Source organism: Agelaius phoeniceus, chromosome 2 (assembly GCF_051311805.1).
Source record: "Agelaius phoeniceus isolate bAgePho1 chromosome 2, bAgePho1.hap1, whole genome shotgun sequence".
Lineage (NCBI taxonomy): Eukaryota > Metazoa > Chordata > Aves > Passeriformes > Icteridae > Agelaius > Agelaius phoeniceus.
Genome location: NC_135266.1, coordinates 117,404,656 through 117,432,492, shown reverse-complemented (window position 1 = coordinate 117,432,492; position 27,837 = coordinate 117,404,656). Strand labels below are relative to the sequence as shown.

The 27,837-nt window shown below is 50.4% G+C and overlaps 1 protein-coding gene and 1 long non-coding RNA gene across 5 annotated transcripts in view; one reads left to right on the top strand and one right to left on the bottom strand.

The window, feature by feature from the left end:
• LOC129117577 (uncharacterized) overlaps window positions 1–27,837 on the top strand; it is a 444,593-nt gene that overhangs the window by 302,305 nt on the left and 114,451 nt on the right. The gene's annotated exons all lie outside the window — the stretch shown is intronic.
• GRIK1 (glutamate ionotropic receptor kainate type subunit 1) overlaps window positions 84–27,837 on the bottom strand; it is a 102,266-nt gene continuing 74,512 nt past the window's right edge. For 2 of the 4 annotated variants that reach the window (XM_077174629.1, XM_077174631.1), the window contains 8 exons: window positions 26,968–27,171; window positions 26,366–26,589; window positions 22,904–23,022; window positions 18,356–18,573; window positions 13,336–13,561; window positions 9,049–9,299; window positions 5,949–6,114; window positions 357–492 (listed from right to left, as the gene is read on the bottom strand). In XM_077174629.1, coding sequence (XP_077030744.1) covers window positions 5,965–6,114; window positions 9,049–9,299; window positions 13,336–13,561; window positions 18,356–18,573; window positions 22,904–23,022; window positions 26,366–26,589; window positions 26,968–27,171 — 1,392 coding nt within the window. In that variant the 3' untranslated portion in view covers window positions 357–492; window positions 5,949–5,964. Of the gene's footprint in view, window positions 493–5,948; window positions 6,115–9,048; window positions 9,300–13,335; window positions 13,562–18,355; window positions 18,574–22,903; window positions 23,023–26,365; window positions 26,590–26,967; window positions 27,172–27,837 lie in introns of all 4 variants that reach the window. The other 2 variants (XM_077174628.1, XM_077174630.1) reach the window with 1 other exon arrangement.

Genomic DNA, 27,837 nt, shown 5'->3' with positions numbered 1-27,837 from the left:
CCAGGCTTCTCTGGAAATGGGACTTGTTGGGATACAGGGAGGAGGTCACTGCAGTCAGGGAAAAGAAAAGTTTGACTCCCAGATTCTTGGAAAAAAGAACCCTGTCAGTTGTTTATTTATTTATTTAGAAAGCACATACAGCGATGCACGGGGAGGGGACGGAGATGCAGACCAGGTGAGCACAGAAATCCAGCCCAGAGGAAGAGCCAGACACATCCTGGAGGATCAGTAGTACATCAGTCTAGGCGAGCACTTCAGCTGCTGTACCTCTAGGTTAAAAGAAGGAGCCACGGGGAGCCTCTGAGGAAGGGGAGCTTGTGTCCCCTCTGTCCTGGCTCACGCCATGGTCTCCTTCCTCAGCGTGCGCCGCTGCTGGCACGTCAGGATGCTCGGGAAGGACGACTTCCCCTTCGTCCTCGACCTCTTCTTCAGCTTCTTCTGGTGCTTGAGGGAAATGCCCAGCTCCTCCATGATGGCGTTGAAAGAAAGACACTGTGGGGAGAGGGGATGGCGTTAAAGCTCGGCTGGAGCTCAACCCGGGCCCTCACAGAGCCCTCAGGTGAGGGCAGAGCCCAACCTGGGCCCTCACGGAGCCCTCAGGTGAGGGCAGAGCACAAACGAGGCCCTCGCGGAGCCCTCAGGTGAGGGCAGAGCCCAGCCTGGGCCCTCGCGGAGCCCTCAGGTGAGGGCAGAGCCCAGCCTGGGCCATTGCAGAGCCCTCAGGTGAGGGCAGAGCCCAGCCTGGGCCATTGCAGAGCCCTCAGGTGAGGGCAGAGCCCAACCTGGGCCCTCACGGAGCCCTCAGGTGAGGGCAGAGCACAAACAAGGCCCTCGCGGAGCCCTCAGGTGAGGGCAGAGCCCAGCCTGGGCCCTCGCGGAGCCCTCAGGTGAGGGCAGAGCCCAGCCTGGGCCATTGCAGAGCCCTCAGGTGAGGGCAGAGCCCAGCCTGGGCCCTCACGGAGCCCTCAGGTGAGGGCAGAGCCCAACCTGGGCCATCGCGGAGCCCTCAGGTGAGGGCAGAGCTCAACTGGGGCCCTTACGGAGCCCTCAGAGCTTGGCCCAGGCCCTCATGGAGCCTTCAGGTGAGGCCAGGGCTCGGCCTCAGAAGATCCACCTGGGAAAAAATCCCTGGACACAACAGGTGACTGCAGAGGTTGTTCCCTAACTCATCTTCCACTGACTTTCATGTAACTTTGGCTCTACTAAAGATGTTGATGGACGTTTCTGAAATTCCCCACAGGCGCGTCCACCATGTTTTGGTGGCCTCGCATCACTTACCCTTTCTCAGTTGACCCTGGCCTTAGAAAAGAAAAGATCTTGTTTTAAACACCATATACTTTAGTCACAAAAGAACCATGAGCATGCTGGAGGAAACAAAGAAGAGTTTTTTTAAGGTTTCTTTGTGGTTTTGTTATTTTTCCCTCATGAAATGAACGGACATTTGTCAAATATAGCGCAGGTCTCAATCTTCATCTTTTCTTTGGAAGGAATCTTTTCAAATATCATGTGGTGAAGAAAGGAGATAATTACCACAAGAATAAGGGAGCTGAATGGCTTGGAAAGAAAGAAGAGATCTTCATTCTTCCCACCATCACAACATTAACAAAGACATCTGGGGTAAGTGGAAACATATTTTAAAATTCACAGTTGGAATAATTATGTATAACAGAAAGAAACACCAGTAGCCTTTAAGTGGAAGTATCTGGCTTTGCAAACCCCCCCCCCAATATTTGTTCTGGGCAAATATACATGAATAGATGATTTATATATAAAATCGAGTGATGGCAGCAGGGGGAAACAAAGCTTTAAGCCCTTTACTTTATAAATAAATAAAGTGTGTGACTGGTTCTGCAGCGAGCTCCTGTGCTCAGTGTGGGTGTGAATTTTGGGTCCTGTGTGTGCCACCTCGTGCTGTGGGCTGGGCTGCACACAGCTGAGATCCCAGATTCACAGCCCAGCCCAACATTCTCCTTCTCTGAGGTGCTTCATGTTTGTTCATCTACGATTCCGAGGTCAATTAAACTCCCGTTAATTGGCGCCGCTGCCCAGAGCCAGTGGCGCAGCCAGGTCGGTGCATGCTGTCCTTTCAAATGGCAGCCGTGGTGGGCAGGCCTCTGCTGCTGCCATTGTCATTTAAATACCCTCCCTTTGGGGAAATAAACCCGGCATCCCGGCGCTCCTTCCCCCTGGAGCAGCAGGAGGAGCAGGTATCCTCCCGACCCTTCCTGCGTGCTCCAAGCTTTCCTGGAGAGCTGCACCGCTCCTCCCCAAACCAATGAACCCAAGGGCTCTGAGCGGATTACTGCTCTCTGTGGTCTCAGCTTTAACTGGTCTTAAAGTCTGAATTACAAACTGGATCCAGAGCTCCGTGGTAACTAGGGTCCTATTAACCCTTTGTAGGATCGATCAGTCTTTTATTTTCCTTCCCTGTGTTTCTCACTAGCCTCCTAATGTGTTGTATTTAATCCCAGCCATTACTGTCTGCAGAGTGCAGACAGGGATGATTTCTGCAGGTGAAAGAGTGCATTTTACTGCCTTGTTAATAGGCTGGTACTTTAATTTTCCAACGGGATTCCTATTACTCAGAATGTGCAATCACCACAATGCCTTTCACATTCATCTCCACAAAACACCCCCTGAAGTTCATTTTGCATCTGCAGACAGATACACAGAACATATTGCTGGGAGGTTTTTCATATCTGGAGTGCCCAATGGTGCCACTTCCAACTGCTTTGAATTTTAAAATAATTATTATCAGGAAGACTCCAAGGTATTCTTAGGGAAAGTGGTGCAGAGCAAGCACAGTCTCATCCAGAATGGTGTGGGGTTTATAGGAAAGCCATGGACAAGGAACACACCCTAAGACCTCTGAGCCCAAGCCCAAGTCCTCTGAGGAGCACTTGCAAAGCAGCCTCCAAAAAGGGGATGTTGACATTAAAATTCAATTAAAAAGGGAAATATACTGTTCTTTTGTCTCATATTCAGGTGGCCAGACTGAAAGGGTTGCTTTAAAATCCCTTTTTTTCCCATGCTGGTCAGTCCACTGCTGTGGTCTGCCCAGAACAAGAGCAGAGTGGGCACAGATCAATCTCTTGTACAACTTCATGATGAATTTAACATTTTGCTTTCAGCCAGCTTAACTTTCTCATTCTGGCAGTGTCAAAATGCTGCTGGCCATGGCGTGTAAAAGGAGGTGTCATCCTTTGAAAACAGACGAGGTTCTGCTCTCTGTGTGGTGTGGGACTCTTTCTCTGTGCCCTTTGGTCATTTCACCAGCTGCTAAAGCTTGGTCATGAAGCTCCCAAATCCTTCCTTACACTCCCAGGCAGAGGTCTGTGCTAAGCTTTAGGAGAATTACAGACTCAGAATGAAAAAACAAATAAATAAATAACATAAAGTAGAAACAATGAAAAAAAAAAGGAGTTGTAGTCAGGATTTGTCAATCTGTTGCTTCTGCTGCTGGGCTACCACTGAGGACAAGGCATTTTATTAATAGCTTGCAAAATCAACCAAGTAGCAATAAAGAAGCCACCCAAACCCCAGTGTGTTGTGGAAGTGCTGGTAACTGTGAAAATCAAAGGATGTGGGGCCCATTTCATTCTGGAAGAACTCCTGAGCAGCTCAGGGACAGAGGAGGAAGTACAGAAGTCAGGATTTTTCTCCTGCACCCATAGCTGGGACACTGACCTGTGCCTTGTGCTGAAAGAAAATGGATTTACCTTTGCACAAAAGCAAAACTATCGGAAATAGTTTCTTTTAGTGAGGAAACTGCTGCTGGGGCACATTGAGTATTCTGTCACACAGATGGCAATGAGGAGAGGCATATGCTGGTGGCATGAGGAGATCCCCAAATTAACTCCTTTAACCTGCCAGAGTCTATTGAGCAGTGACTGTCAAAACAGTGTGACAGTAACCCAGGGATTAATTTAACTCTTCCCCGCTTACAGAAGCTGTTCCTTTGTGCTCTGTTCACAAGGAAAATCAGAAAAGCTGCTTGCTGGTCTCCCACATCACCTGAGCAGTGATGGTTTTTGATATGTGTTTTTGTAGCTAGGGATGAGGCTCTGTCGGGGATAGCAGGAGCAGCTTTGGCATTCCCCCAGGGAGCTGCTGCCAGCCTGTGGGGCCGTGTGTGGGACAGCTAAACCCAGGGAACGACGCTGTCACTGCCAGCGGGGCTGTGGGACTGACAGCTGGGACAATGTTTACCCAGCAAGTGACAGAAACGCTCTGGATCCGGCACTAATCTAAGGAACAATTGCAAAACCGGCCCAAGCTGCAGCCCAGAGCATTTCTTGCGTGGAGCAATGATGGAGATAAACACATTAGGCATCTTCCTTCTCCTCTGAGAGTTGAGAGGAGCTGAATTTAATTAGTTTTAAGTCTCTTCTACTGGGAAGCTGCAAATAAAAAGTGTTTTCTTAAATCAGGTATTCAGAAGACCTAATTCAGGTCTTTGCTGGCGAGAGGGAGCATTTTATGAGAGCCAAAGCTTTCAAGGCCCCATTCAAACAAGTTAAGAGATCATTCTGAGCAAGACAATTTCTTGCAGCATCTGGAGTGCAGCATAAACTCCCACCCTGGGATGGGCAGGGAGAATTGGAGCAGCCGAGCTGCGAGCAGCAGAGCTGTGTCACAAAGCACTCCAGCCTGCTGCCAGCAGCATCAGCACTGGGACAGGGCTGAGAGGAGATCACGGGGCACTGCTTGCCCTGCCTGGCCCCAGCAGCCAGGTGCACAGACACCAACCAGGGGGGAGCACTTTGGGTGTGAAGGGACGCCCTCCAGCGAGGCCCCTGACTGCACAGGGGGCAGACATGGCCCCAGGAGAACAGAGCAGTAACCTGTCTGATGAGCAGGAGCTCCACTGGGCAGGAAAACATAAAATAGGGCTGAGGGGAGGGAGATGATGAGCTGGTGACACTGATGGGACTATGGCATACAATGGAATACAGGTAACAGGCTTTGGGAACAGTGGGGTTTGCCACCGTTGATGACATCCCTCGAGCTGGCATTTCTGTGCACTTTGTGCATCTCAGATTGTTGACATATGTTTTTTGGTGGCAAAGCCACATCCAGTCCATTGTCCCCTGCCCTGTCAGCCCCTGACTGGCTGAGGGCTGGAGGAAATCCAAGTGTTGTGCTCCCAGGGTGTAAAACACATCCAGTGGCAGCCTCCTGCACAAAACACGCCACCAGGGTGCAATATGCAAAGCAATGCCAGGGCTTTACTGTCTGGGATAGACTGATGCCCGACTTTCCCACAGAGGAGTTTCTGTGTTACAAATGAACCCCGTGAATTGCTCAAACAAGACGATGGAGTTGCTCTACTAATGCTTTGTGTGGGTGTTGCCTGCGGGTGCTCCTGTTGAATTTGTCCTTAATGGATACATGGCATAAAATGTAACTGATGTGTCTGATTTTGTGCGATGATAGTTACTTGCAGGCTTAGAGTAATGCCTTTTAAATGAAGGAATTAAAATTCATTAAATATTGACACAGGGCGTAAGAGATGCCTGCTCACCGTCTCTGGCAGCTTGTAACAGGGGTTCAGGAAGTTAATGGAGCCCTGCAGGGTGTTTGGGAGGTTGCTGAATTCAGAGGTTCCTGGCCTGCTTGCGGCAGGCACCAAGCTGGATGCTCCTCCCTGCTTTCAGTGAGGAGGCTGCCACTGTTTAGCTCGAGTTGGGGAGGAGATGAAAAGCAGGGAAATAATTTTTCTTACCTGAAGCAGGTGAATTACCCCAGGAAATGACAAGGTGCCAATTGCACATGAGAGGCAGTGATAATTCTGCAAGGCTAGCACGCTCTGCCGAGCTCCCTGCTGGGGGTGTAATTATGTCCTGTGACACCATTTAAACTGCCCGATTTCGGGCCTTTGGCAATTCGCTCCAGATCAGCTCACCCCCTGCGTTAACCCTGCGTGAGGCTCTCCCGGACACACACACCTTGCTCCTCTCCTGACTACACCGTGTGGATCGAGGGCTGCGCTCGGATCCCTCGCTCCTCCCGGATTAACTTGCCACAGTCTAACTCCGTGGATAAGGTGGTGCCAGAGGTGGAGTTGGACGGGTGGGGTTGCTTACACTGCAGTCCGTAAAAGAAACAAAAGGCCTTGCATGCAAGAGAAGAGAAATGGAGAAAGTAAATAAACGAACGAAGGAAAACTGAAAACAGGCATGAGAATGATTCAAAAGCCATTTAAATCAAAAGAGACTCAACTCATGGGAACAGAAAAGTCACAGATTGCGTTCAACAATGCTTTGGATTAGCTAAGTGATAACACACCCTGCACAGCGTTTCCCATCTAAGCTGCTTATCTCACCAGGGCAAAGAGAAAACAATCCCAGAGAAACCAGAGAGAGGCACTGGAATTGCTGGTATTGTGCTCTCGGTGAAATTGCTTCTGGAAAAGAGGCTGGATGTGCCACATTAACTCACTGGATGATTCTAATTATTCAGCAACACCTTGCTGAGCAGCAGCAGTGCAGGTGCAGAAATGGGGGCTGTGCACACGTGTGTGCCACCCCGAATTCTGTTATTCACCCCACTTATTGCTCAGTAAATTAACACCCCTGGCAGAAAGCTTTAGGTCTGCTTTAGTCCTGGCTTCAGGCTGGCAGTGCCTTGCACAGACTCCTGCAAAGTTTCCAGGCTAGTCTGCACCATGTTAGCACTTAAACTAAACATTTTTAATTATACTAAATATTTTAATTAGCTGCAACTGTTCTCCAAAACGTATTTGAATAAACGATCTCCTGAGACAGGAACAAAACAAAGATAGTAATACATTTTTTATGCATTTTGTGCTAAAACGGGCTAAAGTACTAATTAGAAAGCTGCAATATGTGCAAATACATTAATCCTTTATCTCTGCCTTATCCCAAACCAGGGACCCTTTGACTGGCATATCCTGGGGTTGCTCCATGAGATGCATCTGTTTTTGCAGACAGTGACACTGCTTTTGATGCAAACTGCACCTCCCAGAACAAGCTCAAAATGTTCCTTTTTCCTCCCACTCATCCCTGCTGCCTTTGGGGAGGGTCTGTGCCTCAACAGCCACTCCTGGCATTTATGTCACCACCCTTGTAGGATAACACCTTGGATGGGGAGGGGGCATCTCCCATAGAAAAGCCTTTCCCACCTCAAAGTGCAAAGGGAACTTAACCCGCTTTGAGGTGGGTACCTTTTGTCTGGGAGCCTGGAGTGAGGCAATGGGAACCTTTGGGGATTCAGGGTCACCCCCTGGTCCTGCAGGGTGGGGTCCCCTTGTCCCTCAGAAAGTCCTGCTGGAGGGAAGGGAGCCAAACAGGGCCGCAGCAGGGTCCAGGACAGAGCAGGACAAACTACCCCGGGCAGGAGGGGCTGGCTGACTGCTTAGGGACACTCTGCCAGTTCCTGCTCAGCCCTGCCTCCTTCACAGGGCTGGTGGCTCTATAAAGGGGTTCTAAGGATTGATCCCTTCTCACTAAATGCTCCAACGCTCAAGGTGTGATTTACACATAGCATTTCCTTCCTTTTCCTCTGCCCTTTTAAATTGCTCATTACACTTCAGCAGAGCTATTACCAGAACTTCTTTGGCTCCACGATCTTACTTTACAGTGGCATCCATCACCTCTCAGTAGATCTCCCTGCTTTGAAGTGCATCCTTCAGCACAAGTGGTAAACCCCTGGCTCTGAAAAAAAGATGCTTTCTAGAGCAAGAGGAAAATTACTCTTGGGATTTGGATGTGCTTTCCTTGTGATAATGCCATATAAAAGACCCAACAGTCCAGTTGTGTTTTATTCCTTTCCAATGTAATTTATGCTGGAAGTCCTGAAGTTCAAGCAGAAACTGTTTGAGAAATTAATTGCCCTTGTTCTGCACTGCCCTGCTAAGCAGCACTAATTGGACCGTGGGTGAGGCACTTCCCTGTCGTTATTAATAAATTATTTCTCATTAGAGCCAGGGCTGCCTGGCGGGAGCTCAGCAGTGGGAAATGCACGCTCCATCACAGAGGTGTGTGCTGCAGAGCCCTCCCATGGTCACTCACGTGCTCCATGGAGAGGGCAGGGTCACTCACTCACCCGCTCCATGGAGCAGGGCAGGGTCACTCACTCACCCGCTCCATGGAGAGGGCAGGGTCACTCACTCACCCACTCCATGGAGAGGGCAGGGTCACTCACTCACCCGCTCCATGGAGCGGGGCAGGGTCACTCACTCACGCGCTCCATGGAGCGGGGCAGAGTCACTCACCCGCTCCATGGAGAGGGCAGGGTCACTCACTCACCCGCTCCATGGAGCAGGGCAGGGTCACTCACCTGCTCCATGGAGAGGGCAGGGTCACTCACTCACCCGCTCCATGGAGAGGGCAGGGTCACTCACTCACCCGCTCCATGGAGCGGGGCAGGGTCACTCACCTGCTCCATGGAGCAGGGCAGGGTCACTCACTCACCTGCTCCATGGAGAGGGCAGGGTCACTCACTCACCTGCTCCATGGAGAGGGCAGGGTCACTCACTCACCTCCTCCATAGAGAGGGCAGGGTCACTCACTCACCTGCTCCATGGAGAGGGCAGGGTCACTCACTCACCCGCTCCATGGAGCAGGGCAGGGTCACTCACTCAGCCGCTCCATGGAGCAGGGCAGGGTCACTCACTCACCCACTCCATGGAGCAGGGCAGGGTCACTCACTCACCCGCTCCGTGGAGCAGGGCAGGGTCACTCACCTGCTCCATGGAGAGGGCAGGGTCACTCACTCACCCGCTCCATGGAGCAGGGCAGGGTCACTCACTCACCTGCTCCATGGAGCAGGGCAGGGTCACTCACTCACCCGCTCCATGGAGCAGGGCAGGGTCACTCACCCGCTCCATGGAGCAGGGCAGGGTCACTCCCTCACCTGCTCCATGGAGCAGGGCAGGGTCACTCACTCACCTGCTCCATGGAGCAGGGCAGGGTCACTCACTCACCTGCTCCATGGAGCAGGGCAGGGTCACTCACCCGCTCCATGGAGCAGGGCAGGGTCACTCACTCACCCGCTCCATGGAGCAGGGCAGGGTCACTCACTCACCTGCTCAATGTCGCTGTTCTTGCGCGACTTGTAGATGAACTCGCCGATGGCCACGAACACGGAGAGCACCAGCCCCGCTGCCAGCACGATGAAGATGCCCCCGATGTTCTCCACCCCGAGGGCGCTGGCTTCCTTGCTGTCCTCCTCGGGGCAGCCGTTGCCTCGCCACCACTTCTCCTTCATCATGTGCAGCTTGCCCTCCTCCTGCAGCTGCAGGATGGCGATGGTGATCTTGTCCCTGTATGGGGACCCTGCAAGGGGACAGCGAGGCCTGGTGGTGCTGCAGGGAGGAGCTGCCACCCTCTGAGGCAGAAGCCTCCCTTGTCACAGGGGGGATTATTCCAGCTGGAAAGGGGAATCTCTGTTGGTGTCTGCCCTAGGCACTTGGAAGCAGAAGGCTTCACTGGTGCAGTTATTTGAGAATTCGTGATAATTTTAGGGTCTCCTAGTGAGGTTTATTTAAGCCTTGGCAGTGGGTTTTCTTGCTAAGGCATTCCTCCACATCATATTTGAATATTGCTGTGAGCACTTGTTGAGAATTTCCACTTTTCATCCCTTCTATTGACTTCAGCATCTGTTGGTTTTTCCTGCTGCCTGTAAATGAGAACTGCCTCAGAGGAGTCCACAGTCACTCAGACACTTTCTCTTCTCATTTACACTCACAGCTCCACTGCAGCTACCTACAGCTTGTAAGAACACTGTATGGACAAGTCCTTTTTATTGTGATTTGCAATAATAGCGGCCCTGCAAACTGAAAATAGGAACAATTTCATGCTTTTGGTTTGCAGGCCACCATTTGCTAAATGATGTGTGTGCAGGCTCTGCAGCTTTATGGGCCTGGGCAGTGTCTGGTGAGGAGTGGGGTCACACTGGTGGCTCAGCCTGCTTAGATTTGTTCTCACACTGCTCAGCCATCTTCCAAAATCCTGCAGCCTGTGTTTGTAAGAGAGACTTTGTGGGACCAGGATTTTGTGATTGCAAGGAGGGGGAGCTTGCAAGAATGGTTCTGTGATTCTGTGAGATGCTGTTTGGCTCCAAAGGCACATGTGTGCTCCCAAATCCTGCCATGCTGGACTCCCTACAGCTGGAAACATTTGGAGTCTGGGCTGAAATGCAGAGCTGAAAGCCCTGCAGCTATTTCTTTCCCCTTTCCCCTCTTTTAGCAGCACATTAATAAGACATGGAAGGACAGGACACGGGGGAATGGCTTCCCACTGCCAGAGGGCAGGATTAGGTGGGATATTGGAAAGAAGTTCTTCCCTGTGAGGGTGTAAGGCCCTGGCACAGGGTGCCCAGAGAAGCTGTGGCTGCCCCTGGATCCCTGGCAGTGTCCAAGGCCAGGTTGGACAGGGCTTGGAGCAGCCTGGGACAGTGGAAGGTGTCCCTGCCATGGCAGGGATGGCACTGGATGGGCTTCAAAGTCCCTCCCAATCCAGGCAGTTCTGTGATTCTCAGATTCTCTTCAACCGCTATTTCACCAAAGTCACATTTTGCTGCACATTAGAGGTGTTGCAAACTCAACTCCATCAAGGCAAACCAAGCTTTAAGGCAGATTGTGTGCCAGAATTGAAGAGATCACATGGCACTTCAGAAAAATCTCACTGAGGCACCTCCTTATGCACTGAAATAGCCTTGGAAATTCGGCCCCACAGCTTCAGTTTTGCTCCTTATTTTGCTGTGCAAGACATTGTTCAAACCCCTTGTCCTGTGGACACAGGTCCCCCTTGCTGCTCTCCATTTCCTTCATCCCCCAGCCCTGTCTGAGGAGAACAGCGTGAGGAACGTGGCAGCTCCTCCTGTGTTGTGCCAGCACTCAGCTGCTGCTGGGGCACAGCACTGCCAGCACTGGGCCATGCTGTGCCCACAGCTGCCAGGAGCCGTGTGTCACACTATCCCAAATCCACCTGGCAAGCCAGAGACCAGCACTGCTGGAGGCAGCCAGCTCTGAGAGGAAAACGTGCCCGCTGTAAGAATGGATGATTTGTGTGCTTGCTGTTAAAGACCCAAAAATAACAGCACAGAAAACAGGCCAGAAACACCTCCAAAAACTTGGCTTCGCACACAGGAGTGAATTATTACAACTGAAAACAGCAGTGCCTCGCAGAAGAGAGAGCAGAATTGTTTGTGCCTTGTCCCCTGCAATGTGTAAGGCTGCAGGACTCATCCATTTCCCCTGTCTGGAAGGACACAGCTGGGAGCTAAAGTGGAGCAGCCAGAGTCACAGCACAGGATTTGTGAGGCTGTTCATTCTTTCTTGGGGTGTTTATGTTGCCATCAGGATTACCACAATTCATCTGGAGGGTAACAGTCACCTCCAGATTTCTGCACTGGCTTTTAGTGTTTGTCAAGAGTGTCTGGAGAGCTGCACTGGTGGTGGTTTATTGGTGAGCTCTACCACCACCCACAAATCCATCTCCACACCTCTTTAAATATTCAGCACATTACTTACGGCCTCTGAGCTATTAACAAACCTCTCAGGCCAAGAAGTGCATTCATCTACTTTCTTAGCAGTCTCCCAAGGAACTGGGAAGAGCTTTAGTGTTAGAATTACCTGCATCAGCCTGGCACTGATCCTGGAATTAAACCTGCCTAATCCCCACCTCGTCCCCAGCCCAGAGCATGGAGTGCCACACCCAGACCCTTCTGACACCCCCAGGGATGGGCACCCCAAACCTCCCTGGGCAGCCCCTGCCAAGGCCTGGACACCCTTTCCATGGAGAAATTCTCCTGATGCCTAGAACTGCTGTATTTTACTTGCAGAAGATGCTCTGATAAAATAATACATTTCCTGGATTCAGGAATTCTCCAATTCTCCTCCCTGTTTCTTCAGGAGCCATAAGGTGCTGTCCAGCTCCCACATGGAAATTCTGGAGTCACAGGCCCTGTGGTTTTAAATTCGCCTGCAGTTAAGCCATGCTGAAGATCTGGTGTTAAGGGTCACAGACAACCCTTTTAATTTTTTTTTTTCCATACAGCCTGTGCAATCAATACTCTTGAATGCTCTGAGAGAAGTAACAGAGCCTTGGGGGTCCCTCTGAATAGTGGCAGGCTTATCTTGTTTATGAAATCAGTTGTTTATGAGATGCTTAATGATGCTGGATTATTCCACAGTGCTTGGGGATATATATTCCCCTGAATTTTGCAGGTTTTTCTTAACAAAAATATAAAGGTTCACTTCTCATACAAGAAGCATCTTATAAATATATTTCACAGCTGCATTTCCAATGGCTGCACTGTCTCTGAGGATTGCCATCTGTTCCAATTATTCCTTCATTGTTCTTGGTTTAAAGTGTGGCACTTTTATAACTGCAGGGAAACTCTTGCCATGAGTTTGTCATTCTTGGGGGTTTTAGCTTTTGTATCACTTTTCTCAGGGTGCCAGGGCTGTTCTTACATAGCCAGTGGAAAAATATACTTGGGATGTCATGTCTGTGACAATCTGTCTGCGGGGCTCAGCACCACAAAGAATGACAGTTCCAAGTGCAGAGGTGTTTCTCCCTTATTTATATCTGCTCTGTCAAGCAATGGATGAACCAATCCCCAGCTGGACAGGGCTTGGAGCAACCTGGGATAGTGGGAGGTGTCCCTGCCATGGCAGAGAGTGGCACTTTGAGATTCTTTCCAAGCCAAACCCTTCTGTGGCTCCATAATTCTTGAACACAGGGCAAAACCTGGCTCCCCAGTGCCAATTGTTCACAAGTGCACAGCACAAAAATCTGACACAATTTTTAATGCTGTATACAATTAGAAGATCTTAGAAAGGGTACTGGACATGCTAGAAAAGGTCTGCTGAAGAGAGTTCTGAGAAACTGGGAGTCTTAAAGCTCTGCATTAAAGGGGATGAATTTCTGATTTATTTCATGACCTCAGCACAACACTGAAGAACAGCGAGGGGCAACTGCAAGGTTCTGCATCAGGGAGATGCAGGGTTTTGAGCAAGAAGTTTTCTTTGGGGCACATACAGAATCCCAGAACGGTTTGGGTGGGAAGGGACCTTAAAGCCCTTCCAGTCAGGTGGGCAGGGACACCTTCCACTGTCCCAGGTTGCTCCAAGCCCCATCCAACCTGGCCTTGGGCACTGCCAGGGATCCAGGGGCAGCCACAGATTATCTGGGCACCCTGTGCCAGACCCTCAGCAACCTCCCAGGGAGGAATTCCTTCCCAATGTCCCGTCTAGCCCTGGTTTTGTCAGTATGAATGCATTCTCACAGGATTCAGTCCTGTTTCTGAGGTGCCAGGAGTGAATGCTTTCCTCAGGGGACACTGCTGTGCTCCCCAGGCTCTTACCAATGGGGGTGCCCACGCCGTAGCCCTTGGAGTCAATGAGGCCCCCGATCTGGGTGAGGTTGCAGTTCCTCTGGGTCACGTACTCGATGCTGGTGGACTCCATCAGCAGGGCGTAGTCGGTGGTGAGCACGCGCTGGATGCCCTCGTCGTTGTTCTTCACCAGCGCCGTCTGCTGCCGGCTGCTCATGAACGCCCACATCTTCTCGTACGTCGAGATTTTGGATTTCTGCCGGGGAAAAGGAGGCACGGAGTCACACCAGCACCCCAGCTGCCCTTGCCAGGCGTTCCTCAGCCGTGCCAGCCTCGATGGCGGCACCACATCTGGAGTGACGGGGAAGGGGTGGCAGGGTTTCCTTCCAGCAGCACTCCCCTCTCGCTGGGCTTTATGCTGAGGAACCTCTTGTTGTTTCCTGATTTCTTTGCAGGGCCAGGAATGGAATTACTGGCCTGGCTGTCAAGTGCTCTGGAGTTTTCTGGGCCCATGCTGCTCCATGGACTGCAGCATGAAGGCAGCTGACCCAGTGCAGCTGGGCACTGCTGGCCTGGGACACTGCTGCCCTGGGACAGTGCTGCCCTGGGACACTGCTGGCCTGGGACACTGCTGGCCTGGGACAGTGATGCCCTGGGACACTGCTGCCCTGGGACAGTGCTGGCCTGGGACAGTGCTGTCCCTGGGACACTGCTGGACCGGGACACTGCTGGCCTGGGACAGTGATGCCCTGGGACACTGCTGCCCTGGGACAGTGCTGCCCTGGGACACTGCTGCCCTGGGACACTGCTGGCCTGGGACAGTGATGCCCTGGGACAGTGCTGCCCTGGGACAGTGCTGCCCTGGGACACTGCTGTCCCTGGGACACTGCTGGACCGGGACACTGCTGCCCTGGGACAGTGATGCCCTGGGACACTGCTGCCCTGGGACAGTGCTGGCATGGGACACTGCTGGCCTGGGACAGTGCTGCCCTGGGACACTGCTGGCATGGGACACTGCTGGCCTGGGACACTGCTGGACCGGGACACTGCTGGCCTGGACACTCTGCTCCCAGCCGTTGGGTCACACCCACTGCTCCAAGAGCCTGGTGATGAGCAAAGCATTCCTCTGCCCCTGTCTGTTCATATCACTTGCCTGAAGTCACTGCTTCAGGGATAAAGTTTGAGGAACAGACCAAATAAACAAACTCCTGCTTTGTGCTTCCATTGCAATCAGACTTGAGGACATGATCCTTTCGCCACAGGGGTGAAGGGCAGCGTCTCCTCAGTCCCTCAAGCCCTGTCTCTGGTTTACAGCCATCTCAGCTGATTCCAGGCTCAGTTTTCAACTCCAGCTTTGGGGGGATTCCTGTGAGAAGTTGATTTTCTGGTTCTTTGTGCTTTAAGTGTTAATATGCCTTACCTATAAATTCAGTATCTGTGAATGTCACCTGAATACCACCTCAGTTTGGTGAGCCACAGGGTACCACTAAACTCTGAAGGTGGCTGAATGGCTCTCCACAAGTAGTTACCATTTTTATAGCTCAGTTGGGAATATTTTTGAAATTGATGCTTTGTTTATGCACTAGACTGAGTCTGACAGTGAATTTAGTGGAAGAATGTATTCCTTATTCAGAAGAGTTTGTAAGAAAGACCTTGGCTTCTCAACTTGCCAGCTACCATTTTTTCCCTCAGGATGGATCCTGTGCCAAATTTTGGCCTTTGAATTTTCATTAATTTCAGTGGAAACACATCTGCACTTTAGAAGGCAGGAGCTGGCACAAGCTGCAACACAGAGTTAAGATCTGTTATGATGGAGGGGCAAGAAGGCAGTGGAAGATTTCTGGACATGCTGGAAACAGAGCAGGACAGTCTGAAGAAATAAAGTGTGTCACTGCTTGTGGATGGGAAACATCTTGCCTTCAGCTGGACTTCTCCCAGATTTGGCCATTCCCACAGATGGGCAATGCTGCCTGGGGTGCTGCTGGCTTGCCCTCCTACAAGGCTTAACTGTCCTGAGCTGCCCAGGTCCTGTTTTTGGGGTATTTTCATCTGCTCTGGCCAGATCGGGCATCTCTACACAGGGAAAAGGCCAATTCTGAGGTTCCTTTCAAAGTCAGAACTCCATTCCCCCCCCAAATAATTCCAGTTGCTTTTGTTTTCATTCCCCCCACTGTCTGGCTAAAAGTCACTGCATTAAAGTGACTTCCTTGAAAAATATCTCATCTTCAGAATAATTTTTTTCTGGGGAAACGATAGCAACAGGGACACTGATGGCAGGCATTCCAAACCAGTGGGCAATCACAGCTGTTAGCACGGGCCTTATAGACACCACTAACTGCAAGTGATGTCAGCTTGAATGAATGCAAGTGGAGCTTTGGGAAAGCAGTGGGAGCACCTTGCTTTTCTAATATGCTTCCTGATCTCCCTCCCATCCAGCATTACACCGTGTAATCTCATCTTCCAGGGGCTTCCTGCTGCTACTTTGAGCACAAAGTCCTAAATCAAAGCTCTTTGGAGTCTGCTTTGTGTTTTCCTGTGCCTGATGTCTACAGAAACCTTTTATTCCACGTGTGTCTCATACAGTCCTGGAAACCAGAGGGATCTGAGCTTTGCCTCTTGTGTCCTACATGTCACTCCCTTGTTCCTGTCCCCTCCACAGCGAGGAATGCCCAGCACATCATGGTTTGCTTTGAAAAATGTTGTTCTGAAAACAGTCTGTTCCCCTTGGCATTCCTTGGCTTTAGTACTGTTTGATTTGACAAATCACACCTCGCGGCAGAGGAAGCACTCGAGGCCATGACCCTTCCCAGGGCACCCAGCCCCGTGCCTCCCTCCTCAGGGTGTTTTTGCTGCTGCCGCCGTGATCCCTCCTTTCCCTCTGCCTGTTCCCCGCGCTTCAGCACTCGCGGGGACCGGACAGCTCCCGGGAAGAGGCAGAGGAGCTGACACTGTGCTGTACCCTGGAGGAGAGCGGGAGTGGAGAAAGTGCTGCCTGAACCCCCTCCTGCTGCCTCCTCCTGGGCTGTATGTGTGTGTTTGTTTAGCTCAAGGAGTAGATGCAGCATTTCACAGTCCCAGGAAGGCAAAGTCAGAGTGGTTTTGTCCAGAGAGCCACTCCAGGATATTTTATTTCAGGTTTTGGGCAGGACAAAGAACTCCGAATCTTGTGAGGATCTGGAGATGTTTCCATAATAAAAACGCACAGAGTGTTTAGTAGTGTGATACGCTGCATTTCTCATGCATTTTCACTGTGTCACCATCCCTCTGCCAGGGAATCCATCCCCAGTTTCTGTACTGTCCTTCCCCTGTGCCTCTGTGCCCATGTATTTCAGGCACAAGCAAGCTGACACATGTAGTGCATAAATACTTAACCACCTTGTCTGAAGGTTTTCTTTTAGAAGCTCACATGCTTTAAAGCCTACATATTTCTGCCTGCAGGATTAATGGTGCAAAAAGAAATCAGTGTAAAACTAAAAACAGCTCTAGGAAATTTGTTCTGAGCTTCTCATGTACAGCTCCAGGACCTATTTCCTCTAAAAATGCAGGGATCCAACAGGATTTGAAGTTTTGTCTCTGAAGCTAAATTTGACTTCAGAATATCAATGGCAGTGAGCTTCTTTGGGCATGAAAGAGCCAGAGGAGAATCCAGAGCTTACTTTACTGGAACATCTCCAGGTGGGTTTCCATCTCAGTGGAAATGTCAGCTCATCATTTCAGGAGCTCACTATAGCAAAATGCTGTAGTTGGTGTTTTTCTTTCAGCAAGGAAACATCTCTGTTCAGCCACAGCAGAGCCTTGGCAGGGGCAGTTCACCCTTGGCAGCACCAGCAGGGACAGACTGCCCAGAGTCCCAGAATCCTGGGATGGTTGGGGTGGGAAGGGACCTCCAGAGATCACCCAGTCCAAGACCCCACCAAGGCAGGGCCACCTGGAGCAGGTGGCAGAGGAATTTTTGATTTTTGTGGTTTTGGGATGTCCCCAGAGAGGGAGAGGTCTCTTGTCACAGATGTTGTTCTGCCCCACTGCTTCCCGCAGAGTCTCCTCCCCTCCTGAGGCCCTGTGTGTGTGACTCCATGAACACCATCCTCAGAGACCACAGGGAAAAGCCTGAGCCGGGCTCATCCTGAGCCTGGCCTCCCTGCTGACACTGCTGAGGGAGCTGCTCAGTAATTCTCACTGCCACAGGATTTCTGTGCACGGATTCTGTATTTATAGCTTGTTGGCTTTTGCACTGACATTTTATGAGATTATCCATTTGGTCTGTAATTAATACTAATAATTAAGAAAAAGGAAAAAGACATAATTATCACAGTTGTCTACCACACAATTAGCCACAGAAAACACTTGCAGATGTGTTCAGGTGTGTGTGTGGCTCCTTTATTGATAGTCTGGGTAATGTGACCATGGAGCATTCAAAAAAGGGACAAACAAACTTGCATTTTCCTGTGGAATTACCATGATGCAAATGTGGCTTTCAGAAGGGGAAGTGCACTTTTCCAGCTGCTTTTTAGTGAAGTGGCTGGGAGGAAATAGCATCCCAGCTGGAGGAGAATATCCCCATGTCCATGCCCTGGCTGCCATCAGAGGCAGATGGGTTTACCCCTCACTGCACTTCACTGCCAGGCTGCTCTCCTACATGTCCTGGGGGAAACCTGCTGGGTTTTACATTGCTGGGGCTGAAGGATCCCCTGAGGCTGGGGTACCTGCTGTATTTACCTTCTCCAGTCCCTCAGGATGCTGTGGTTGTGGCTCTGGGTGAATTATGTATTCACCCACCCCTCCAGTCCCGCAGGATGCTGTGGCTCTGGTTTTGGGTGAATGCTGCATTTCCCTATCCCTGTGACCCTCGGGGGATGCTGTGGCTCTGGTTTTGGGTGAATGCTGCATTTCCCCATCCCTGTGACCCTCGGGGGATGCCGTGGCTCCGGCTTTGGGTGAATGCTGCATTTCCCCACCCCTGCAATCCCCAGGGATGCCGCGGCTCCGCCTCCCGGCCCCGCTGGAGCGCCGGGAGCGGCTCCGGCCCCGCGGCTGCCCCGGGCTGCCTTACCTTGAAGAAGGTCATGGTGGATCCGTCCCTGACAGCCCCGTACTCTATCTTGGTTTGCTTGGCCAGGTCATCTGCCGAGTCGATGGGGGATTCCATCCTCTCCACGGTCAGGAAGGCAGCCAGGTTGGCAGTATAGGATGAGATTATGATTAAGGTGAAAAACCACCATATTCCTCCAACTATTCTGGTGGAAAGAGCTTTGGGCATCAGCTCTGATCCTGTTACAACACCATCAAAACAATCATATTAAAATGAGGCTTTCCTGATACCACGGCCTGGTTTTAGGCACAGAATGCTTTTATGAGCTGTAGCATGATAAAATGATTTCAACAATAATCTCACAGATGCACAGCTGACATTTATAATGGTAACACACTGGGAAGGGGATGTGTGCCATGATACATGACAAATGGAATTATCCTTGGGTCTAAGCCCCTTACCTCTCTGAGCTAACCAGCCTTGTGATATTAATCTTGTACATCCCCAGCAAGCTACTCTGGTATTTCTGTCTGCTTCTGGAGCCCCTTTGTGCCCGTACACTGCAATCAATTTTGTAACCAGAGCTCTCTAGCAAACGCTCTTCTGCTCACAGCTGCCTGACAGAAATACCTCACAGGAGGAGCCTGCCCCATGCATCCTATTGACACATCTCAGCACCAACAGGGAGATCAATGCAGCTCCAGTCACCTCCACTGAACCTCAGCTCAGCCCCCACAAAACCTCTTCTAGCAACGTGTGCTTCACATTTGAAAAATCAGAGGGTCCATGCATGCATCCCTTGGATCCTCAGGGCAATGAAAAGCTTTGGACAGTGACTTTAACACTCATCATTCTGAGCAGGTTTGAGCAGCTCTCTGCCATTGCCATAAATCCCCACAGAGCAGCACGTGGGGTTTCCAGGCACTCAGATAACCTCTATTTCAGCCACAGAGATTCTCTGGTTTCTAAACATTCTGAGGCAAATTTTCTGCTCTTTAACTGGGGGGCCATTCCCTCTGTGCATAATGTGGGATTTGAGGATCTGGTTCAGCAAAGCTCTTAGGTAGCCACCTGAGTAATTTGACTTCAAAGTAAAGGTTTTGCATCATTATTTTGCTGATGAGGGATGGACTTAAGAAAATACTTAAGAGCCTGTGAACAGAGTGTTCAGGGCTAAAGCTTTTGATTTGACAAACAGTTTTCTATTACTGGAAAAACATGTTGACATATTCTGTCTCCTCAGCTCTTCACTGAGTTCTGCAAGAAATTTCAACATTGCAGAGAACGTTTTCAGACTTTGCAAAAACTCTGAATGTGACTTTTGGGGCAGAGACCAAAAGGGTAAAGCCTTCCCCACCAACCAGCAAACAGATTGGAGCTGTATTTGTAAACACAGAGCTGTGTCTCTTAAAGGTCAGAGCTAAGCTTAGCCCAAGGGTTGGAGTGTGTTGACAGAACTGCCAAACAGCGAGAGCAGTCTGAAGGCAAAAACTCTCACTTGAAATTTTCCAGGCCAAATGGAGTTGTTTCCAGAGCTGTATCTCTGCCTGGGTTTGTGTTTGGGCTTCTGCTGTACTTTCTTGCTTTCCTGATTGGATTTTTTTTTTTTTCTTCAATACATTGAAGTATTTCCTCACCGCTCTCTATTTCTAAGCTGGGGTTGAACTGCAGAAGCTGTGCTCATTCAGGTCATCCTGAAGGGATTGTTGCTTTTAACTTAGGCAGCCATACAAATAGAATTCCTGCACTTGGCCCCTGATGCTGTGCACACACATGGAACGTGCCAGCACTGCTCAGGAGAGGATGGAAAATCCCTGTGAGCTGCACTTGTGGGGTGAGATGCCAAAGCTGTGATTTCCTGCAGCCAAAGATGGTTTGTAGGAAAGAATACACTCAGTTCCCACCCTGGTAATCCTGCCCTGAGTGACTGCTCTGGTGAGGTGAGAGCAAATCCTGCTCCTGGCTGAGCTGAGTGGGGCAGCATCTCGTTTTCCCCATGGTTATTCCAGGGTTCACTTTTCTGAGTGCCTCGGTTCCAGCAAAAAGCATTGGTTTATCCTAGAATAATAGAGTGGCCTGGGCTAGAAGGGACCTTGAGGATCACCCAGTGCCATGGCAGGGACACCTCCCACTGTCCCAGGCTGCTCCCAGCCCTGTCCAGCCTGGCCTTGGGCATTGCCAGGGATCCAGGGGCAGCCCCAGCTGCTCTGGGCACCCTGTGCCAGGGCCTGCCCACCCTCACAGGGAGGAATTCTTTCTTAACACCAAATCTACACCTACTCTGTCAGTCTGAGTCCATTCCCTGTGTGCTGTCCCTCCATGCCTTGTCCCCAGTCCCTCTGCAGCTCTCCTGGAGCCCCTTCAGGCCCTGCAAGGGCTCTGAGCTCTCCCTGGAGCCTTCTCCTCTCCAGGCGAGCACCCCCAGCTCTGCCAGCCTGGCTCCAGCCCTGGAGCCTCCTCTGGGCTCTCTCCAGCAGCTCCAGGTGCTGCTGCTGCTGCTGTGTCCCCAGGGCTGGGGCAGCTCTGCAGGTGGGGTCTCACCCGGGGTCTCACAGGGACAGAACCCCCCTTTTCCTGCTGTCCAGGCTGTGGACTCAGCCCAGGATCTGCTCCATCCCCCCTGCTCCACCTGGGCACTCCCTGCTCCTGCCTGCCCCGTTCCTGGCTGAGCTGAGCTCTGAGGGACAGCTCTCCTGTCTGACAGTGACAGCTTCCCTGGATGGATTGGATGAAATGTGCCCTGTTTGGATGCTTTCGGAGGATGCAAACACATCTGAGACTTCCAGGGGAAAAACAGGGGAAGCAGCATCTAAATCAAAATGTTGCCAGCAAGACTTGGGGGCAGAGACAATACTTGCTGAAGTCTCTCTAGTGCCTTTTTATGGCAGACATGACAGCCAATCCTGATCCAGACTTTGCTCACGCTCTGTAGAAAAGAGAAAGTCTGATCATCACATTTTAAAATTTAATCACAAGTGGCTTCCAGTCAAGCATAACGAGCAGCTGCTGCCAAGGAGGAGGAGTGCAACGCTAGACCCAGACTTCCACCACCGCTCCCATCATGTCCAAACTCTTCACGTGACCATGGGGCACAGACAATCACACCACAAGTTTGCACATGGAAACATTTGTGTTGCCTTACAAATGTTTGCTTTTGCCTTTCTTTCTTTTTCTCTCTTTCTTTTGTTTTGTTTTGAATCTCCTTAAAAGACAAGCAGAGTCTGGTTGGGGCTGACTGTCATGTACCCAAGGTAGTGGTAACGAGCAGACACTGCATCCCACAGTTTGCTGTGGATGATGGTAAACTCCAAAAAAGGCAGGACAGGAAACACAAAATCCTGGGGCACTTTCACACACAGGGCAACCACAGTTAGATACACACACCTGCCTGATACTGTAAAACCTCAGCCTCTGCTTTACTGGCAAATTGGAAGGAAAACAAAACAAAAAAGCTCCAAAACAAAGCAGATAATGCTCTTCTTTCATCCAACCTCCTTCAAAGCAACTTCTGTGGGGAAGCTCTGTATCCTCTCAATACAATAATGCACCACTAAGAGCAAGTGCCTCTTAGGTCAATACATATTTTATTCTCTACCACATCTAGGAAAAAATCCTCTTTATTTTTAAATTTCTTTTACTCATGTCTGTTAAAGAGGAAAGAACAAACTGTACCTGTATGAATGCAGAGATGGTTTTACATTCCTCACTTAAATGTTTAGGAATTTAATACCAAGGTACTGCTGGGCTTTGCCTTTTTGGTTGTCATGGGGTGGGGTCTTTTTGGTTCAGCTTTCATTCAACTTGAAATGTTTGTCAGAAAACATTTTCTTTCTTTTCAGTGGACCCCAGTTTTGGTGAAAAGTGATTTAATTGGAAACCTTGGAACATAAATGCCATAAACAAATGTGTTTAGTACATAGATCTATTTGACTTCCCACATGGAGAAAGCCTCACTGCTCCTCCTTGGCATCTGAATAAAATGTCAGCTGTTTCCAAAATCATCAGTAACGGGGGCTTGTGACCAGGTTAAGTTAAGGCTTCTGGGGTTGGATGATTTACAGGATAGGGCTCATACCTGCAGAAAAGCCATAGAAAACCAGGGTTTGGTGTTGGTTTTAAACAACGTGTTTGACAAGCGCCTACAAACTCAACAACCCTTCTGGAGAAAGAGCATCTTTCCCTGTTTGGCAGCTGGAACAGTTCTTCTAGGGCAGCTAAGGCTGTTTGTGTTGGGATGGAGCCCAACATTTTCCTGTTTTCAAACCTCTAATGCCAATAAACTCAACTTCAGCACGAGGCACTTCATATCCCTCTTGCAATTAAATTCCATTTCAGCTGCAGAACTCCCACGCTCCCCTTTCTCTCAGATGCTCGCCCTCCTTCCTCCTGGCCTGGGCTGCAGAGTTCCCCAGCGGCAGTGGCCCTTGGCCTCCCTCCCCTGTGCTAGCCTGCGTGTGTGAGATCAGGTTTTACAGTACATGCTGCGTTTACAGAGGGTGGAGTTTACCAGCACAGAAGCCCTTGAGCAGACTGTGGGACGTGTGCGAGAACGAAGTGTAACCGGTGTACCTTGCTGCATGAGAGCTCCAACTCCAAACCAGAAACTATTTAGTAAAGTAAAATTGTTTTCCACCACATCTGAGTCTGGGTTGCACGGGTGGGGGTTATACCACTCGTATGGTGTAAACCTGTGGCAGTCAACAGAAACAGTCTGTAAACATCGAGCAGAGGACACACAGCAAACCTGCTGAGCAGCACGCCCCGGCACGGCACCACGCACGGAACGGGCACGGGAGAGCCTGGCACAGAGGGCTGGCCCAGGCCAAAGGAGAGCTGGGCATGAAGGGTGTCCTGGGACATGGGCACTGCCCCGTGCCAAAGGAGAGCCTTGGTGTGAAGGGTGTCCTGGGGCATGGCACTGCCCTGTGCCAAAGGAGAGCCTTGGTGTGAAGGGTGTCCTGGGGCATGGCACTGCCCTGTGCCAAAGGAGAGCCTTGGTGTGAAGGGTGTCCTGGGGCATGGCACTGCCCCGTGCCAAAGGAGAGCCTTGGTGTGAAGGGTGTCCTGGGGCATGGCACTGCCCTGTGCCAAAGGAGAGCCTTGGTGTGAAGGGTGTCCTGGGGCATGGCACTGCCCCGTGCCAAAGGAGAGCTGGGCATGAAGGGTGTCCTGGGACATGGCACTGCCCTGTGCCAAAGGAGAGCTTGGTGTGAAGGGCATCCCCAGACACTGGCACTGCCCTGTGCCAAAGGAGAGCCTTGGTGTGAAGGGTGTCCTGGGGCATGGCACTGCCCTGTGCCAAAGGAGAGCCTTGGTGTGAAGGGCATCCCCAGACACTGGCACTGCCCCGTGCCAGCTGTGCATCAGCTGTGGAGCGATGGGTGGCATGCTGCTGGGCCTGGCACAGGGCTGCTGCTCCTCTCCTCCCTGCCACAGCCCATGGCTCCCTGCCCCACTCACGGGGCACTGCTGGGAGCCACGGGGCTGCTCCTGGGCTGCACTTTGGGAATAGGGAAGGAGCAGCAGCCCTGTCAGGGCAGCACCACTCTCTGTCAGTGCATGCTGGATGTGCCGTCCCTGCAGCAGCACTGCCCAGCATTCCCAGGATCACGGGGTGTTCTGAGCTGGCAGGGAGCCAGCAGGACCACGGAGTCCCCCTTGGAGCAGGTGCCCATTCAGGACCAGCCCCACAGGACAGGCATTCAGAGCACCCTGCTCTCCCCAGCTTGGGAGGCAGCTCCCCAAGGCACAGGACACAGGATGGGCGCTGCAGGGACGGAGTGCACAGGGAGCCCTGGAAGGGCTCTGGGCTGAGCACACACCCAGCAGGAGCACCCCAAGGACTGCTCCTCCTCCCCAGTGCCACGTGGCTTCCTCGTGGAACGTGTGGATGCAGCTTTAATTGACAGCCTCACCCAACACATTCTAATTACTGTTGCAACAATATAATTAAGCATTGAATTTATGCACGGCTGCGAGCGGAGTGCCTTGCTCGGCTGAAGTAATGAAGTCTGGTAATAATGAACCTGTTAATTGGGAGAGGATGTAGCTTAGGATGCCATCAGCTGCACAATACCCAGAACGAGAGTATAAAAAATCATGACAAAAGACAAAGTTTCCAGGTTCAAGTTACAACAGTTCTGCATGCACCCATCAAAAGAAAAGTAATTCCCAAGTTAGATGTTTCAGATTTCTGCTGTAATAATGGAAGCAGGTGTTGTGGAGTGACCAGACTCAGCTCATGCACACAGAGGGAAACACATCCTTCACAAGAGAACCCCAGTTAGCACCAGTAGGTCTCCAACAGCCCTAGGAGTGAAGAGTTCCCCCCACAGTGTTCACACAGGGCAGGAAGAAGAATAAATCCCTCTGCCTGACCTGCTTGGGAAGCCCAAGGCTGGAATTTTGCATGGTTTCAGAAAACCACCACATTCAGCGAGCTGGAAAGACATGTCTCCATCACAGAAAGAGTAAAAGGGCCATGAAATTCTGGCAGCAAGGCCTTGTCTTCCAGACTGGGAAGGTTTTTCTAGCCCTGGCTACATATTTCACTGTGTTAGTAGGGTGTATGCCTCTTTTACACCTCAAAACAAAAGCTGGTTTTCTTCTTGTGTTTCTATTGCTGCACTGAGCTCTGGTTTACAGTCCAGCAGAATTCACTGCTCAGAGCTTCTGCTTTCCTGGCCTTTTCCCCCCTGGTTTTCTCCCTCTTCAGCAGCAGCTGTGCTGAGGTTTCTGATAAAGTTGAGATGCTCAAGGTCACCCAAGCACCTTTTTCCACAGGGTCTGTGTGACATTATTGACTCAGCTACTTGGCTCTACCTTCACTGACGTAAGAGCACAGCTGAGATGGCATTAGCAGAAAGGGGAATTTTGGCAGAAAACACCTTGTTCATCCACTGGCAGTGTACTTGGAACAGAGCTTTGCCAGTCTGCAACCCTTCACAGCGATAAAAACTTCAGTGTTTGAGTTTTAAAATTAATGTAACAATGACAGGGCTATGTAAGGCTCAGAGACAAATGAGAAATTATTCAGCTGCTGAAAAGTTGAAAGAAATGACAGGAGGATTATACCAGTCTGTGCAAATTATTCCCAAGTATTTGTTTTCCAGGAACTGATGTCAAAATGTGGGTAGCCATGTAATTTACTGTGACAGTGCTAAGAAGTGGATGGTTTCTGGGGTTATTAAAAGCAAACAATATTTGCTGAAACACTTTGCAAATCTTACAGAAATCTTGGTGCATTTGGAGACATGGACAGGTCTCAGTGTGGATTTCAAGAGCAGCTTAGCTTAAAATGTATAAATCTAAATTAACATGAGCACAATTTCACTTCTTCAGTCCATGCAGCTGAATCTAACTAGGCACTGCTCTCAGGCATCAGCTCAAGGAAAGCATTTGTGCTTCCTTCCACTGTTCTGAGGTGCAGAGGGCTGGGGGACGTTTTCAGTCTTGGCACACAAGAGCAGAAAAGTCAATCTGCCAGAGAGGAGCAGATTTAAGATTAGTCATGACTGAGATCATGGGTTGTGTACAGTGGAGTTATTATTTATGGTGCACTGAGGCACTACAGGAGCCTGTGGGAAGTGGTGAGTAACTGCACACAGCCCCACAGCTGCTGGGGAGGGATAAACTCCTCTTTTCACCTCAGGCCACCCCTGGGGGGTTAACCCATGGCCTCTCCTCCTCCAATGCACAGAGCAATTTTGGGTGGAAGAGAGCTCTGAGGTTGGGCCTCCAGCAAAACTAAGGAACAGGGAAATGCCTACATGCAAGTAACAAACTGCTTTTCAGCACATGTCTGCTGGGGTGGTGCCTCCTGATGCATCCCATGGGATATTTCGCTTGGAGCAGCCCTTAAAGAAAGCAAAACCTCAGTGCAATACAGAAAAGCGGTGTTGATGAGAAAATACCAAGACTGCAGAAAGGTTTTAGGACCGGATAACCCCCTTAGGATGGTACTTCAGAACCCATCCAACACCTGTGAGGGGAGAGGCTGTGGGTGCATCCAAAACGCTGTCCTGGCCTTACCTGGCAATGACAAAGAGGACACAGCTGACTCCAAGGCAGGCCAGGAGAACATACATCCAAATATCTGGAGAGAGAGGGTTTAAAAAGGAGAAAACGCCGGGGTTGGTCCCGTTGGGCTTCCGGTACAAGATGCTGATTCCCAGTGTCATGAAGGGCTTGGAGAAATCAATCACTTTCTCTCTGACATAGGTGATGGTGAGAGGAGCAACAGCCAGGTCAGCTTTCTGGAAGCACAAAAGGGAAAACACTCATCTCCCCCATGTTCAGAAAACCCACCGCAATTCCCTCAATTTCTTTCCTGAGTATTAAAAAACAAACCACTTTTGGCTCAAATTCAACAGAATTTAACATTTCTAGGGTATTTTTTGGGGGTGTGACATTTCATTTTCTCTTTTTACAAGGGAGGGGGACATTTGGGACATGGCCACCGATGGACATTTCCCTCCAACACCTGCAAACTTCTCATTCAGACGTTCCTGCTCTGATGGGTGGCAAAACAGACACAGCAGTGGCTCTAAGGGGTGAAAACCCCAGCAAAGATTTCAGATACAGAGTACTCCAGGCGAAAGGAGAACAGAGAGAGAAGAAGGGTTCAGTCTTACATGATCTATGAGTTCCTTGACCATCCCATTCCACTCTCCCTTGTCATTCTGGGCTCCGTATTTGCCGTCAGAAACAAGTTTGACCTCATAGATGAAGCCTAAAATGTTTGACAGCTCCTTCAGCAGGTCCAGGCAGTACCCCTCGAACCTGTCATTGCCATACAAGGGCTTGTCAGACTTCTTGTACATCACATAGGGATCTTCCTGCAGGAAAACACAGCAGACAGGCAGTGAGAGATGTGAGCCTTGGCTCGGGTTAGATCACTTTCTCTACACGATGCTGATGTTTTCCATGGGGATTGCAAGTACATGGAAACCAGCAATTTACTGTGTGCATTAAAGGCTCTTCTAGGTGTGTCAACAAACTCACTGAATGAATTAGTGATGAGCATAGGGGCCCTAATTTTCAGTGGAATGGACCATTTGGGGCTCCCAGGAGCTTCAATTCCAGTTGTGCCCAGCAGCTCCAAACTCAGACCAAAGGTCTGGATCCCACATTGTCCCAGGGACAGGAAGGGATACTGAAGGATGGAGGATCCTAAATTACAGAAAAAAACCCATAAGGGGAAACTAGCATTTTGTATTCTGTGAAAAATAAGTCTTTACTGAGAAAAATCTTCAAATGGACCGAAAAGGGAATGGAGAACAGCAAAGGCAGATTGCAAAGTACATTTTTGCTTCCCTTTTACAGGATTTAGGATAGAAGAAGATCTGGGCAAGCAGTTTAATGTGGCAAAACCCCAGTGTAGTAGTAGTAGACACGTAGAAGGAGCCTTTGAGCTCTCTCCCTCCTCCTGAGGAACTACGCAGAGCAACTGAGAAAAAAAGTGGCATTGCTGGGCATGTAGAGAGCACAATGCAGAGCAGCTC